We start from the raw sequence: 14,796 nt of genomic DNA, 5'->3' as shown, positions 1-14,796 counted from the left end.
TTGCTCGAACAGGATGCAGCCCATCAACATCAATGTCCTTGCGGCACTTGAAATGCAATTCAATTGTTTTCATTTTTCGCATTCGATTTGGGGAACCGAACGCTTTGGGTGGCAATTGTATTGATCTCTCTGAGGGTCAAGAGTTTTGCATACGAGCCGCAGCAGCAGATGCTGCACCTGCCCCTGCAGCTCTGTTTGGCCATAAGAAATCTCATTGTCTGCTTTGGGGGCCGCCTTTAATTAAATTTCCGAATTGTATGAAAACAGTCAACAAGTCGTTACTCTTGAAACAGTTGGATTTTACGCGGGGGGGGAGAAGAGCAAAAAAAAAATGTATACACACACACACACACACACCATGCATACATACAACAAAACATTCTTTGTTGGCCTGGTCGAAACAGAACAATGCAAATTTTTAATTTATGTATTTTAGCCAGGCACAACTGCCTTTTTGCCTTTTGGCTGGTTGGCTTACTAGCTGGTTGGATGGCTGGCTTACATATGTTTCGTCGTTGTTGGCCTGTTCTCCTTTGTTGGCTAAGCAAGCCGCTGGCGTTTCAATAATTGCATTTAATTATAAAGCCAAAACTAGCCTTGGATTTGAGGGATTTGTCACAAAAAAATTCGAAGCCAACTCACAAAACTATGGCTAATTGTAAAACCATGTTAAATCCAGAAGGTCAATCACAGCCAAGAGGCAGTCGCAGCTCATCTTAGTTCTGGCCGAGATCGTGACTTATATAATCAGCATATGTTAACTCTATCGGGGTGATGGAGCGAAGAGGGGGGTTTGGCTCTTGTTGCTTGCCAGCATTTTGCATAATATTTATGCCTCAGTTGCCGTTGCTGCATTTAATTTATGCGAATTTTCACACAATAAATTGAACAAAACGGCGGCAACGTCAGCAAAATTATTTATATTTTCTTTACTTATTATTATTACATTTTTTTAATGTTTTTTTTCACATTTGCATGCTGCAGGCGGCAAATGCCAATTTAGAATTGTTGTTGGCTGTTGCTGGTAACAATATACCCATCAACACTTGACACAAGCATTTATAAATGCATTTATTTGAAATTTAAATGTTCGAAAAGTATCAATTAATTATTAAACAAAAGGCATATTTCAACGCAAACAGCTTAAACGAACCCGCCTGCTGCCTGCGCGCTGCGTTGTCATTTAAATTGTCGTTAAATTTCTGGTTTCAACACTCAGCAGGGGCATAGAAAACGTTTTTGGGCGTAGACAACCCACTGGGCCGTACCAATATTTGACATTAACTGACTCAATAAGTTTTGTTTTTTCTCTCTCTTTCCATCTCTCTCTGTCTATTACGGCCAGACAGTATCTGTGTCTCTTTCTGTCTGTCTGTTTTGTTATCGAAAACTAATTAACACATTCTGTGGGCCATATGTTTTATAGAAATTGAACTTTTACTCATTCAATCCTTTTTTTTGGTTTTGTTTTTGGGGCGTGGGAAAAACTCTTTTTTTTTTTTTTTTTTTGTTATCGAACACAAATTTAATGCAAAAGGGCAGGGCAGGGCAGAGCAGAGCAGGACTGTGGATCTGAAAGGAGAGACAGACGATCGATAAAAAGGCATAAGAGCAAATCAAAGTAAACTAAAGCAAAGCAAAACAGAATGAGCAAGCAGAAGAAGGGCAAAGTAAAAGTTCAATGCACGTTCCAATGTTTCGTCGTCATCTCCACAGCCAACTGGGCGTATACGCAATCGAACGCATTAAGGCTACGATCACTTTTTTTCTGTTTACCGTCCCGACTCGGCTCGTTTGCTGTTACTCTGTTCTAAATTTCTATACCCTTTGCAATAAAGAGATAATTGATTTTAGCATCCATTTTATAAGTCAAATAAATATATTCTTAACTTTTTTTTAAATCAATGAAATACAAGTTTCAAAGTTGATCGTCCTTTCCACTCAAATTGTCATTCAGAGACAAAATATGTATTTCTTATTATGATCAACAAAATTGCCCTCGATAACAGCTCTAATTAATTGTAAATTGTAATACTTCTGTTTTTTAAAACCATTTGTTTAAACCAACTTGCAAAGGGTATAAAATCGTCCACTTTATTGCAAGGTAAAGCGGTTCTCTGATTATTGTTGTCGTTTTTTGCGATTTTATTTTTATTTTTGGGGCGCTAGAATCTCGTTAAGTGGGGGCTAATGTTATTAAAATGCACTTGAAGGAAATCGGATGAGAGGTTGGTAGGGAGAGGCCAACAAAAGCAGCAGGCTCCTGCTGACGAACCTGCTTTTAGTATATATTTTTCTTTTCGCTTTTGCTTTTGTTTTTCTGCCTTTCGCAGATCAATTAAAAATTAACGATATGAAGCGCAGCGCAAAACTGGGCGTTCCAATAATATAATGAAACAGGCTAAAGAAAAAAAAAACCGAGAATAAGAAAAAGTTAAAGAGTGAGAGGGAGAGAGCTGGAAATGATTAAGGCAGCAGCTCCTTTTGGGTTTCAACTCTTGCTTCCTTTTGCCTTGGACATTTCTTAGTTGATGCTTGTTAAGCAGAGCAGGAGGCAGGCAGACAAAATCAGCCTTGGGTGATTTCCTTCAGTGGCATGTGTGTCCATGCGTGAGTGGACCCCTTCTATGTGTGTGTGTGTGTCTGTATGTAGGTGTATGTGTGTCTCTTTACCCACCCACTGACGGGGTATTTTTGTAAAATTTATTGTGCCTATTTAATATGCAAATGCATAATTTTGCAACAAAAAAAAAAAAAGGTTGATCTACAAAAAAAGTATGAAAGGGTTGCTCTTGCATTACCATTTCTGTTCTCTTTCTTAACCCTTTTGTTGTGAGTGAGTGAGACAATATAAACACGCAGGTTCGGCCTCCTGCTGAGCGTGTTAAGCGGACATTCATTCAGTTAAAACTCCTGCCCAGTGGTAGCACAAGTCAAAGGCTCCACCTTGCCAACCCTAACTCTAGCTAGCTCTAGTTTTACTTCTAGTCGTAGTCCCTATGTCCATGGTTCTATAATTTATTTAGTTGCAAGAGGCAGTCGAATGTCCAGTGACAAATATTAATGACAATTTTCATGCCTTCAAAAAGGCAGGACCCAAACGATTGGGCAGCAGGTTAGCAATGCAATCCAAGTCCTTAATACAGAGAGAGAAAGATTTGACACAAAAAACAAAACAGGAGAAATATTCTAGTCAAACTTTCTATAGCTCAGCTCTAACTATTTTCATTTAGGTTTATTCAAGTTCCTTTTTCCTAATATTGTTCACATTCTTTTCTTTCTCTGTATGCAGTTTGTTTGTTGTTGCTGTTGCTGCCATTGTCATTGTTGCTGTTGCCCTTCTGTTGCTGGTGCTGCTGTTTAATATGCAACTCAACCCAAAAAAAAAAAAAACCTTAACGGAATGAAAATTTCCATGCGACAAGTTAGAGTCAGAGGGCCAAATCATGAGTAGTCTTCCTTTTGCCAAGGCGCTCATAAAATTCATTGAGCCGCATTAATGAGCGACATTAATGGCTTGTTGTTGTCGGCCATATAACATTTTATTGATTTTTTGTTGTTGCTGCTGGTGCTGCTGCTCTTGTATGTGTGTGTGTGTGTAGGGCAGGTGTGATTTTTAGCAATAGTTTCGTGTTTGGCCACTACATTGAGAATGAATACAATGAAAATGAGCTAACCTGATGTATTAATTAGGCAAATTAGGCAGCAACTGAAATGCAACACTTCAAAAACAAAGGTTTTCCATGTGATTATGTTAACGTCTTATAAGTTGATATAAGGCCACGCCTACAGTTTAAGTTAACATCATGTGATGGCCCCTTGTCATGAAGAAATTGGCCAAGAAAATGCCTCTACACGTCCACAGACACACAGAAATAAAATTTGAATTTTTAAATTAAATTTTCCGAAAATATTTCTCGTTCTCAGTCTCCCTTTCACTTCATTTATATATGTAAATATGTAAAGCCTTATGTACTTTATATAACTGTAACTGTTTGCCTCCCTCTATCTATCCATCTGTGTGTCTGTATGTGTGTGCGTTGTCTTCTTTTCTCTTTCCCCACTTACAGCATCAGATATAGAAATTTTCTGGGTGCTATCTTTTGCCATCTTCTCTTACATCTGCCTGTCTCTCCACCTCAAATTGGCAAAAGGAAACAACCCCCAAAAAGGAAAAGTGGGGGAACGGCAAAGTTGGGGGGCGGCCATGCGCTCTCTGCGCCTAAGCTGAGGGTTGCCAACAGCAGAAGTGACTGCGAAAAATTTAATGAATGTTTTGTTAGATAACACAAAAAAAAAAAAAAAAAAACGAAAAGAAATATAAGTAAAAATAACAGAAATTTTGAGTTGATAAAGCATAAAAGGAGCGCCAAAAGGAATCTCAGAGCGAGAGAGAGCGAGAGTAGGAGAGATAAAATATATATTTCTCTGTGTATGTGTGTGTGTGTGTTTGTATGTGGACTGCCCTCAAGTGAAAGATGTTACACTGAGATAAACATTGTAACATTTGCTGCCTCTGCCACCTACCATCTAGCAGCAGCTTCCTTCTCATCCCCTCTCAGCGCCATCTTAACTCTGGGTGTCTCTACCCTATCTAAGATGGCAAAGGGCATTGGCATTGCCCCATCTTCAGGGCGCACAAAAGCTGCGCAATAAATAAGCGAGAGTGAAAGAGATAGACAACCAACTGCAGTGACAAGGGGAGCTATAGATGGCGTCCGAAGGGGGCGCGAGGGTTTTGTGATGTGTTTGGTCTGTGTACATATTTACTCTAACATTTTTTTCTTCTTCTCTGTTTGTCAGCTCTCTTGTAAGAGAGAAAGAGAGACACACTTGTTTTGGCTTTAGCCTTTGTAAATTTCAATTAAATATTTAAATGTTTCTCGGTCGAATGAAACGAATGAAAACAAAATTTGCATAAATTTTTTAACAAAAGCCAGTCAGAGAGTTACCTACAAACACTTTTCGTATATATGTACATGCATAATAATATATCTAGTTGTCTCTGTGCGACTGTGTGTGTGTGTGTGTACCTATGGGACCACCATTTTGTTGGCATTATGAAAATAAATCAATTGCCATCAAAGCCAAAGCCAAAAAAATACCATAGACATAACCATAGCCAGCCATGGCAAGGTGTCACTTGTGATGTCACAAACGCATTTTGTCATGCTTTAAACGCATTGATAAATCACAATTTATGGCCACATCAAACTTCTGTGTGTCTGTCTCTCTCTCCCTCTCTCGTTCTATCACTCTCTCCCTCTCGCAGTTTGTCTGTTTGTCTCTGAGCTTTTGTTTAATAATCGTAAGCGCCATCTTGTTTCTGTATTGCTGCTGTTGCTGCTATTGTTATTGTTATTGTTGGCATTGTTCTTGCTATTGTTGTTGTTGTTGTTGTTTTGGCGCTTGCGCTTTTTGCATTTCAATTATATCCAAACGCCTGTCAATCTCTGACAGTTTGTCAATTTTCCCACCAAAAAAGAAACAAAATTAAAGAAAAGGCCAAACCAAACCGAACCGAACCAAAGCATATAACATGCGTGACATTGATTTATGACTTACTCGATTTTCCATGTTCTGATTGCCCCTTTAACACAAAATGCTCTTACACACACACACACACACTTATCGTTACATATAATAGATAAACACCCTAGATATGGCAAGACAACGGACCAACTTTACAACTTTAAAGCCTAAACTCTGCACTTCAAGAAATAATTGTTTCATGATCGAAAGTTTTTGTCGCCAATACCCTGTAGTCTCCTTAGGATCTTACAGCTATGTATACATATATTCCATAATTTCTGGCAATCCATCAATCGATTCTTTTCCCAATCCCAAAAATTTGGCATCTAAATACAAGAATATGGCCAAAACTACGTATGGCCTATGTGATAATGACTTTTTCTTTATGCTTCACTTCAATGATTATCTCTGGAGTTTTCTTACAGTCATGAATCAAATTGTCGATCATAGGCATACATATATAGATTATTTGATCATATTTTTTACTCCCACTGCTTGCATTATCTTCCATCTGAGCCAAAATGCCATTTTTTTTCTGAGTGTGTCCTCTAACCAAAGAGTGTTTTGTTGCATTGTCATGTTAACAACTTAATTTATATACACACACAACACAAACACACACATACATTCAGATACAGATAATTACCAAAAAAACACAACAACAACAACAACAAAAAGACAGAAAACAGAACGAATACCAATTCCAGTTTCAATTTCAACTAAAGATTTGCAGTTTCTTTCTTGTAGGCGTTGAAATTAATTCAGAATTTCGCACTTTCCGTATTCGCCTCGTTGCGATCCTTTTTGCCCATTGCCTGTTGCCTGTTTGTGTCTGCTAAAAATTGTTACAAGCTCGTTAACACAACACAGTGCCACCAAAAGCAGAAAGCAAACACACACAGTCACACGGCCAGCAACCGTAGCAAACAAAACTGCAGACATGGCCAAGTTAGAGCCTTGGCAATATGACCTCTGATTTATGTTAATCGCCAACTTGCCAGAACAGGTGAGACGAAAACGTAATAAGATGAGCCAGAGAAACACAGAGATAGAGACACAAAACCGAAAACTCTTCGATCTTTCGAATCTCAATTCAATAGTCTCAATTCTTGTGGCATCGGGCAAAAAGGCAACAATTAAAAATCAAAGTCAAACATGATCAACGCCAGTTTAAGGCCTCGTTGCAATGTGTTGTATGTATCAGCAACATGAACAACCCACCAAAACACAGAAGAACACAAAACAACGAACGAGCGAAGAACCAAACCCGAAACCAAGTAGAACTCAAAGAGGCAACACACAAAAAGGGGCAAGATACAAGAAATCAAAACTCAGTGGCGTATTTAACTAGAGGGTTCTTGTTTGGGGCCAACATAAACCCCCTTGAAGTATTTGGTATTCTTAATCCCTACAGACTGTGAAGTTTAGAGTTTGAATCTTGGAGTTTCTTTCGTTTTTTTTTTTTTTTTTTTGTTCGTTCTTGTAGCCAATTCGTGGAAATTTAAGCGTGGCACAGACATGCTCCCTTCTCGATGTTGTTGTTGTTGTTGTTGTTGCTGTTGCTGCTGTTGTTTTTGGGCAGTTTTGTAAAAATTGTCATTTTAATGAATTGATGCTGCTGTTAAGCCCAACTCGCAAAAGGGGAGCTGCTGCTGCTGCTCCTTCTCTCTCTCTCTCTCTCTCGATCTTTAGTCTCTCGAGTTTGGCATGCCATTTAAAAAATGTTGTTGCCCAGTGTGTTGAGCAACTTTGTTTGTACGGGCAAGGACAAGGCAGGCAGACAGACAGACAGCCAGCCAGTTGGTTGGTTGGTTGGTTGGTTGGCAAATACCTTTTGGGATCTGCGTTAGTTTTAGCACCGTTCAATTAGCCGATGCCAACAAATATTTCTGGGCGTGCGACAATTGTATTTTTCCCTGATTAATAGTTTGTTTTTTCTTCCCATTTCTATTTACAGACCCTACAGTCATTGCAAAGTGCGGCCAAAAGGGCTGGCACATCCTGCGCCAATTGCAAAACCACAACCACAACCCTTTGGCGGCGGAACGCCAGCGGTGAACCAGTGTGCAATGCCTGCGGATTGTACTACAAGCTGCATAATGTAAGTAACAAAACAAATGATATATTGTACATATAAATGTAAAAAAAATAGAAAGAAGCTCAGTCAATCATTTGATATCCGTTTGGTCATAAAACAACGGAACTATTAGCTCTCAGCTGGGGAGTTCACCCCACGGCAACAATCACAGTATCGGTAGCTTGTATCGTATTGAAACTCACTCATCTCTCGTTAAACGCTTAAGCGATTTAACGCAACATTTAACATCAGCTCGGTCATTCGAGGCGATTCCAAAAGATCGCTACTTTTTTTGCTCCCCTGCGAAGCGGAAACGGCCAAACACAGATTAAAAGTGACAAAAATGAAGTGTCTAAACCGCCCTTCGTGCTCAGCTTCTGAGAGGGTGGCCATCCAACCACCCTTGATGATGAATTGTTGATGATTATTTAAAGATGCCGGGGCCCAGGAATAGAGACTGAGTACCCTGTCTCACTCTCCCAATGGCTGGCTGGTGGCTGGTTGGTTGTGCCTGGGCAAAAGATAAGCGTCTGGTGTTTGGCTGTGAAAATGCGATAAGCTTTTGATTTTGTTATGGCAAACGCGTGGCGACGGCGGCGGCAGTACACGGGGAGACCCTTCCTTTTCCTTGTTTTTTTTTTTTGTTGTGGAAATTGGCATTATTTATGTAATGGACTCCCCATGTGGAAAACTAAACTGCATTTAATAATATTTTGTTGTCTCTGCTTGAATGCGCCCCAAGGGGGCGGGTGGTGACTTTTCGCCCTTTCTGATTAAATATTCATTAGCCAGGCACAACTTTTTTTTCTTCTTCTTCTTCTCCGTGTCTCTGGTCTCCCTTTTCTTCCTTTGCACACACACACACACACACTTTTCTTTTCTTTCTGGTTTGCTTCCTTTTTTTTTTTTTGTTTTGTTTCTATTTCGCCTGAAGTCAAGTTTTTTAATGAGTTTACTTGAACTTTTGGCACATTTACATGTCAGTGGTCCCTCTTTTGAATGATGGGCCACCTGTCTGGCTGTCCCTTGACTCCCTCCTCTCTACCTCGTCCCTCCCTCTCAGTTGGTTGACTGTAAAACTAATTAAGTTGCGGCTTGCCACAGACAGTTGGTGGAACTTGCATTTGATTTTGATCAGAATAAGGCGAAATATTTTAATTGAGCGCGGCCATAAAAGGCAAAAAAAATTAAAACAAAATATCAAAGCAAAAGCAGCCACACATATATGTACATATGTGTGATCTACTTCTATATAAGTATCTACTACATATGTCTAATCTGATTTGTTTAACTTTTTTTCTCTATCGTTGCGCTTTGGGTGGCTTTTTTTCTTCATAGAGCGGCGAAATTTATTTTGCAAAAATTTTCTTTCAATTGGACAGTGTCCCATCTTGATAAGATGCCAATCAGCGCACACATTTTTTTGCCAGTTGCAGTGTACAGAGCTTGAGCCTAACAGTTCATTTCAATTCAATTCGTTTGTCATTTGGCCGCCAATCTATGGCATCGAGTGCACCGAGTGGCTGAATGTGTGGGCCTCTCAGTCTCCTCCTCTCTCTGAGCCAAGTGATTGGCACATTTTATGGAAATGCTGAATCTAAATGCATAGCACATCTAACTACAGTGAATACTAGCAAATATGGGCAGAGAGCACCGACTGTTTGCAATGAAATCCTTTAATTCCCCAATCAAATCTTAGTTTCTGCTTAAATCACTTCCATTTCATTCGCTTTATATCATTGATTTAATTTATGACAGAGATTAAATAATAATAAATGCCTCATGTATTATGCAAAGTTTTTATGTAAATCAAATAGAGTCAAGTTCTCATAAAACAATCAACTTGATCGTAAAATATATAAACTAATGAACGAATATATCAATAAAGTAAAAGAGCTTATCAGATTATTACACTTACATTTGATATCACATCTTTGAGGCTTTACTGTGCATAGGTTTGTTTTCTTTTATTCTGTCAAGAGATCTGCACTTGCCTTTAGTTTTATCTTTTATCTGCGTCTAACCGTTGCGCGTGTCTTCACGCAGTTCTGTGGAAAACAAAATATATATAAGTATATATAAAGTATCTGCATGTTAATTAACAACAAATGAGACAATTGCTGAGCATGAAAGTTGTCTTTTTGTGTGTGTTAGGATATCGTTGAACGTTTATCAGCCCATTGAGCCGGACGCCTGCTGTGCACTTGTCTCGGCAAATAAAACACAAAATACTGAATATCCTGCGGCGTCACAATGATAAAATGCCGCATGTAAGGCAGCTATAATAATTCCCAAAAAAAGAAAACTCAGATAACAAAACAAAAAGGTGACCTAACGGTGCACACATAAACAGCCTGGCGCCGTCGTCATCATCACCATCGCCACCAATATCTGATCCTCATCCACATGATCCTCATCAACATCATGATCATCGTCTCACATAATTTACCGACAACAGGCAAACCTCTCTGTTTGTTTGTGTGTGTGTGTGTGTGTGTGTGAGAGGAGTAGGAGATGATGGGGGCCCACCCACTCGGCTGAAATGCCTGTCAAATTGCAACTCAGCTGCAGCGGCGCGTGTTTACTCCACGCTCGATTTAGATTTTATGCATAAAAACATAATAATCCACAGTTGCTACATATGTAAAGATGGAGATGGTGGGGAAGAAGACGAGGGGACAAGATAGGAGTTTGCGGGTTTGGGTGTCGTTTTCACTTGAATTTCCTAATGAGCCCGGCCTGGGCATTAACAACTTTATGCTTTGTTGCTGCATATCAATTAAAGCTCAAAAGCAGCAGCTGCCGAGTTGCTAATTGCCACAATTTGCGCTAAACGCTAGAGAGACTATCAATTACGAAAAGAATGGAGATTGCCCGGCCCACATGTATAGGGATTTAGATTGGTATTGGTCCTGACAATCTCTCTCTGTTTTTAGCTAAGTGCGTTTTGTGTAAGTGATACGTTTTTTTTTTTTTTTGGATTTCGTACATACATATGTTTCGGGGACGACAATGCAACAACAAACAATAACCAACCCTCCACCCAACAGGAACAACGGCAACAATCTCGGCTCTTCAAAGGCTCACACAATTGCCAGCAATTTAACAATTTCTGTGTTTGCTTTTAAGTAAGAGGGAGAGAGGAGCAACAACAACAACACACAAAAAGGCAGCAAACAATGTCGTAATTCACGCCCAGGTAGCCTTAGGGTAGGCAATTCTTTCTCTCCTGCCCCCTCCTCCCAACCACTTGGCCCGCTCAACTATGAAAATATATATATATAGGTATATATATTTTATATATAATGTAACTTTTCTTTCCCTTTTGTTGGGAATGGGTAACTCAATATTGTAATTGTAGCGCAATGAAGCGCATGCTGCCGCTTAGATGTTCGCAAGTGATAAGAAGTTGCATATGAAGAGCAGCAGCAGCAGCAAAGGCAGCTTCAACAATGGCGCAGACTATGTACAAAAATAAAAATACAAAAAAAAAGAGTGCTGAAAAAAAAAACTTCACCCGGTTGCCGTTGCCGTTGCCATCGTGCCTATCAGCGCCAACTAATCGCATTCGCAAATGTCGCTTATCTGATCGTGTAGAAATGCTTGTAATACTTCATTTTCACTTCCCGGTTTCGGCCCGTCCCGTAGCGTCTCGGCCCCTTCATCCCTATGCTGCAACTGCAACTTCAACTGCAACTGCAACAGACAGCGTGTGCAGCTAGCGGCATTTCCGGCCCATGAATTTGCATAAATTTGACCCATTTTCATCCCAGTGGTCAGACATTTTATATAGTTTATTGATTTTTGCCTTTTTTAGGTTTTGGAGGACATGACTCCCACACACACACACACACACACGCACACACAATCACACACATTCATTTGTCTAAAGCAAATTTCTAACTTTTGTTTTGTTTTTTTTCTATTTTTTTACAGGTCAATCGTCCACTGACAATGAAAAAGGAGGGCATCCAGACCCGTAATCGCAAACTTAGCTCAAAATCAAAGAAGAAAAAGGGTTTGGGCGGCGGTTGTCTACCTATTGGCGGTCATTTGGGCATGGGTGACTTTAAACCATTGGATCCATCGAAGGGTTTTGGTGGCGGCTTCTCGGCCTCAATGGGTAAGCATAGACACATTAACACACACACACACACAAAGTCACAATCAACTAACACATGTATATATTCTCTCTCTGTCTCGCTCATTCCAGCGCAACATGGACACCTTTCCAGTGGTCTGCATCCGGCGCATGCGCATATGCATGGCAGCTGGTATACCGGCGGCATGGGCGCTCTGGGCGCTTCGTCTGGTCTGCAAGGAGGCTTCTCCAGTGGCTCATTGGGTGGAGCAGTTGTTCCTCACTCACAGCCCTATCACTTGGGTCTCGGTTCAATGGTAAGTGTTTAGCTTTTGAAAGCTTTCCTGCACTCCCCCACATAGAAAGAAGCTTCACAGTTAAAAAAGAATTAGACTGGTTTTAAAAAATTAAGAAATACTGACATATTGAGATAGTTTTCTAGAAGTATTTCAAAGTTATTCTACCTCAAATACAATAATATTAGTTTAAAGAATGATGTAGGTCTTTTCTTGTTGCCATATGTTAGAGACTGGGAGCAACAAGTTTAAGGCAGGTCTAGGAATTAGCTTAAAGTTTTCCAGACTAAGATTTCTCTATGAATAAGTATCTAATGAGCAAATACAAATCAATTAAACAAAACCAGTCTTATGCTTTTTCTATATTCAAATCTAAACTCAAACTGAATATTTCGTTGACTTAACTCCTATTTTCCCCCCTCTCTCTTTGTGTCTCTTTCAATCTTTTAGGGTACTTGGCGTACAGATTACACGTGATGGAGTGGGAACAATTTGAACAACAATTTGTTCAGCTAGAGATACCGGGCAACGGCTTCGCGACAGCGGATTTATGTCCGATTTATGGACAGAATAAATTGATTTCAACAACCGAGAAACCAGAAGAAGAAGAAAAAAAGAAACAAAAACACAATGCCAAACTGAGGACTTTTCTATTATTGTACTCGTACATATTTTGGCCAGCCATTGACACAGCCAGCCAAGCCGGGCCATACGGACAAGGGATACGGTCGGGGGAGCTGGTCAAAAAGCTGGCTAATTCCTAATTGTAAACATTGCGTGCAATTTTTAATTATTTAAGTCGTCGTCCGTCGGCGTCAGCAGCAGCAACAGCGAAAGCCACAACAACAGCAACAAAAGCAGCAACAAAAAGCCATTAAAATTAATTAAAGGGCTGCGCTCACACATATAATAATAAAAAATAAAACAAAAACACAAAAAAAAAAAAGAAAGAAACGAAAAAATATTATACATATTTGTTGTATTTGCTTTATGATTGTGTGTTCTTTTTGTTGTTTTTTGTACTTTTGTGACTCTGTCTTTGTGTATGTATATGTGTGTATATGAATTTTATTATTATTATTTTCTGTTTCATATTTCGCTTAATTAATTTAATTTCTCGATGTAATTAATTGCCATAAAATCAACCACAAATCAGCAACAAATAAAATTCATTCAAAGTAATGTAATAATATATATTAATGTGTAAATACAATTTTGAAATGAAAAACAAAACAAAAAACGAAGCACACAGAGAACTAAAAACTAAGCTACAACAACTAATTACAATGCACGTCCAAAAAAAAAAAAACAAAAAACATTGCTAAAACAAAATGCAAAAAGCAAAAGAAAATCAAAGAAAAACTGTTTTTGTATAAATTCGCCACAACAACAAATATATATGTATATATACATATATATACATATATATTCATGTATTTGTCCTATTTCACAATGCAATTGTAAATTGCAATACTTTATAATGTAAATTAGTTAAATTATTAGACATTAAACAAAACCAGACGTGATAAACAAATAAATGTATGTAATTAGACTTCGCTGCATCTAATATATAAAACGAATTGTAAAATAAACTTAAACAAATAAAAAAAAAAAACTTCGCACCCAATTTAACAAAAACCCAACAACAACAACTACAAATTAAATGTTCAATGTTTATGCCTAAGTCTTAAAAAAAAAGCGCAAAAAAATAAAAGAAACCTACGCATATTAATATAATAAAAAAAAAACTAAATTAAATTCAATGTTAAAGGCAATTTGTAATATACATTTGTTAGCAATTTTTGTATAATTTTAGTGAATAATAATTATAACCCACACCCGAACCCACTTCCCCCTTAAACCCTTAAGTTATGTGTGTGTATAAAGTAAATGGCAAATATTTTAGTCTTAATTCTAATTTATGTTCGTGTGGTATAAACAAAACAAAAAACAAAAAATTATTATAAATAAATATATATATATATACATACATATAGATTTAAGTATAAACGATAAATGTATTGTAATTTGGCCATATTGATAGTTGAAACTTATAAAAAAAAAAAAGAAAAAGAAAAATTGTATTAAATTTAAAGGCAATCACCAGAAAAATATATACGAAAATCGAAAAAAAAATCATAAAAATAAATAAAAATAATTTATGAAGAAAAAAAAAATAAAAACAAACAAAACTATAATAATATTATTCAACCATTCTGAGAGAGAGCGAGAGGTGGAGAGAGTGAGAACGGTAACTGAAAGGTGAAATGATTAATTGCTGCCAGATGAGTGGACAGAAATTAAAGAAATCGAAATTGGTCTGGTAATGGGAATGGGAATGGCTTGGAATCGAAGCCAATGTCCAGTCCATGTTAATGCTGTTGCCTACAATGTCTTTATAATGCCCATTTATGGCTTATGAATTGCTCTTTAAATTTCGATGCGTCTTCCAATACAAAATACAGAAACGTGCTTGTGCCTCACTTTGATCATTATACCCATCAAAATTTTAGGACTTTGAGAGAGTATATGGAGTTTATCTAAATCAAAAGTAAATCTTTTCTATATATAGACAAAGAAGCTACATATGATTGCTATACCAAAGTGTGCAAATTCTCATTAGTCAAGAAGATAAATAAGCTATAGTCTATCGAAGACCTTTTTGATTAGTTTAGAGATGAATTTCAATTATACAGAAAGCTTTGCTAAAGGGACTCGTTGTTCATCTTAGAGATCAAAATGTACCTACTTTGAAATTTACAAATATCTGGGGATATTTCTCTTTTCATCTTAAAAATGCAAAGTAAATT

General features: G+C 38.0%; 1 protein-coding gene across 2 annotated transcripts in view; it reads left to right on the top strand.

Moving 5' to 3' along the window:
• The window catches only part of grn (GATA binding protein grain), a 38,518-nt gene extending 24,543 nt beyond the window's left edge, over window positions 1–13,975 (top strand). Inside the window, exons 6-9 of one of the 2 annotated variants that reach the window (XM_068300329.1) lie at window positions 7,490–7,633; window positions 11,546–11,732; window positions 11,823–12,007; window positions 12,437–13,975. In XM_068300329.1, coding sequence (XP_068156430.1) covers window positions 7,490–7,633; window positions 11,546–11,732; window positions 11,823–12,007; window positions 12,437–12,463 — 543 coding nt within the window. In that variant the 3' untranslated portion in view covers window positions 12,464–13,975. The remainder of the gene's footprint in view (window positions 1–7,489; window positions 7,634–11,545; window positions 11,733–11,822; window positions 12,008–12,436) is intronic. The other variant, XM_068300330.1, reaches the window with a different exon arrangement.
• The last annotated feature ends 821 nt before the right edge of the window (window positions 13,976–14,796 follow it).

The sequence above is a fragment of the Drosophila tropicalis genome, unplaced genomic scaffold (assembly GCF_018151085.1).
Source record: "Drosophila tropicalis isolate 14030-0801.00 unplaced genomic scaffold, ASM1815108v1 contig_878, whole genome shotgun sequence".
NCBI classification, from domain to species: domain Eukaryota; kingdom Metazoa; phylum Arthropoda; class Insecta; order Diptera; family Drosophilidae; genus Drosophila; species Drosophila tropicalis.
Note: the sequence above shows the minus strand (reverse complement) of the source record. Positions and strands in the feature narration are given on the sequence as shown.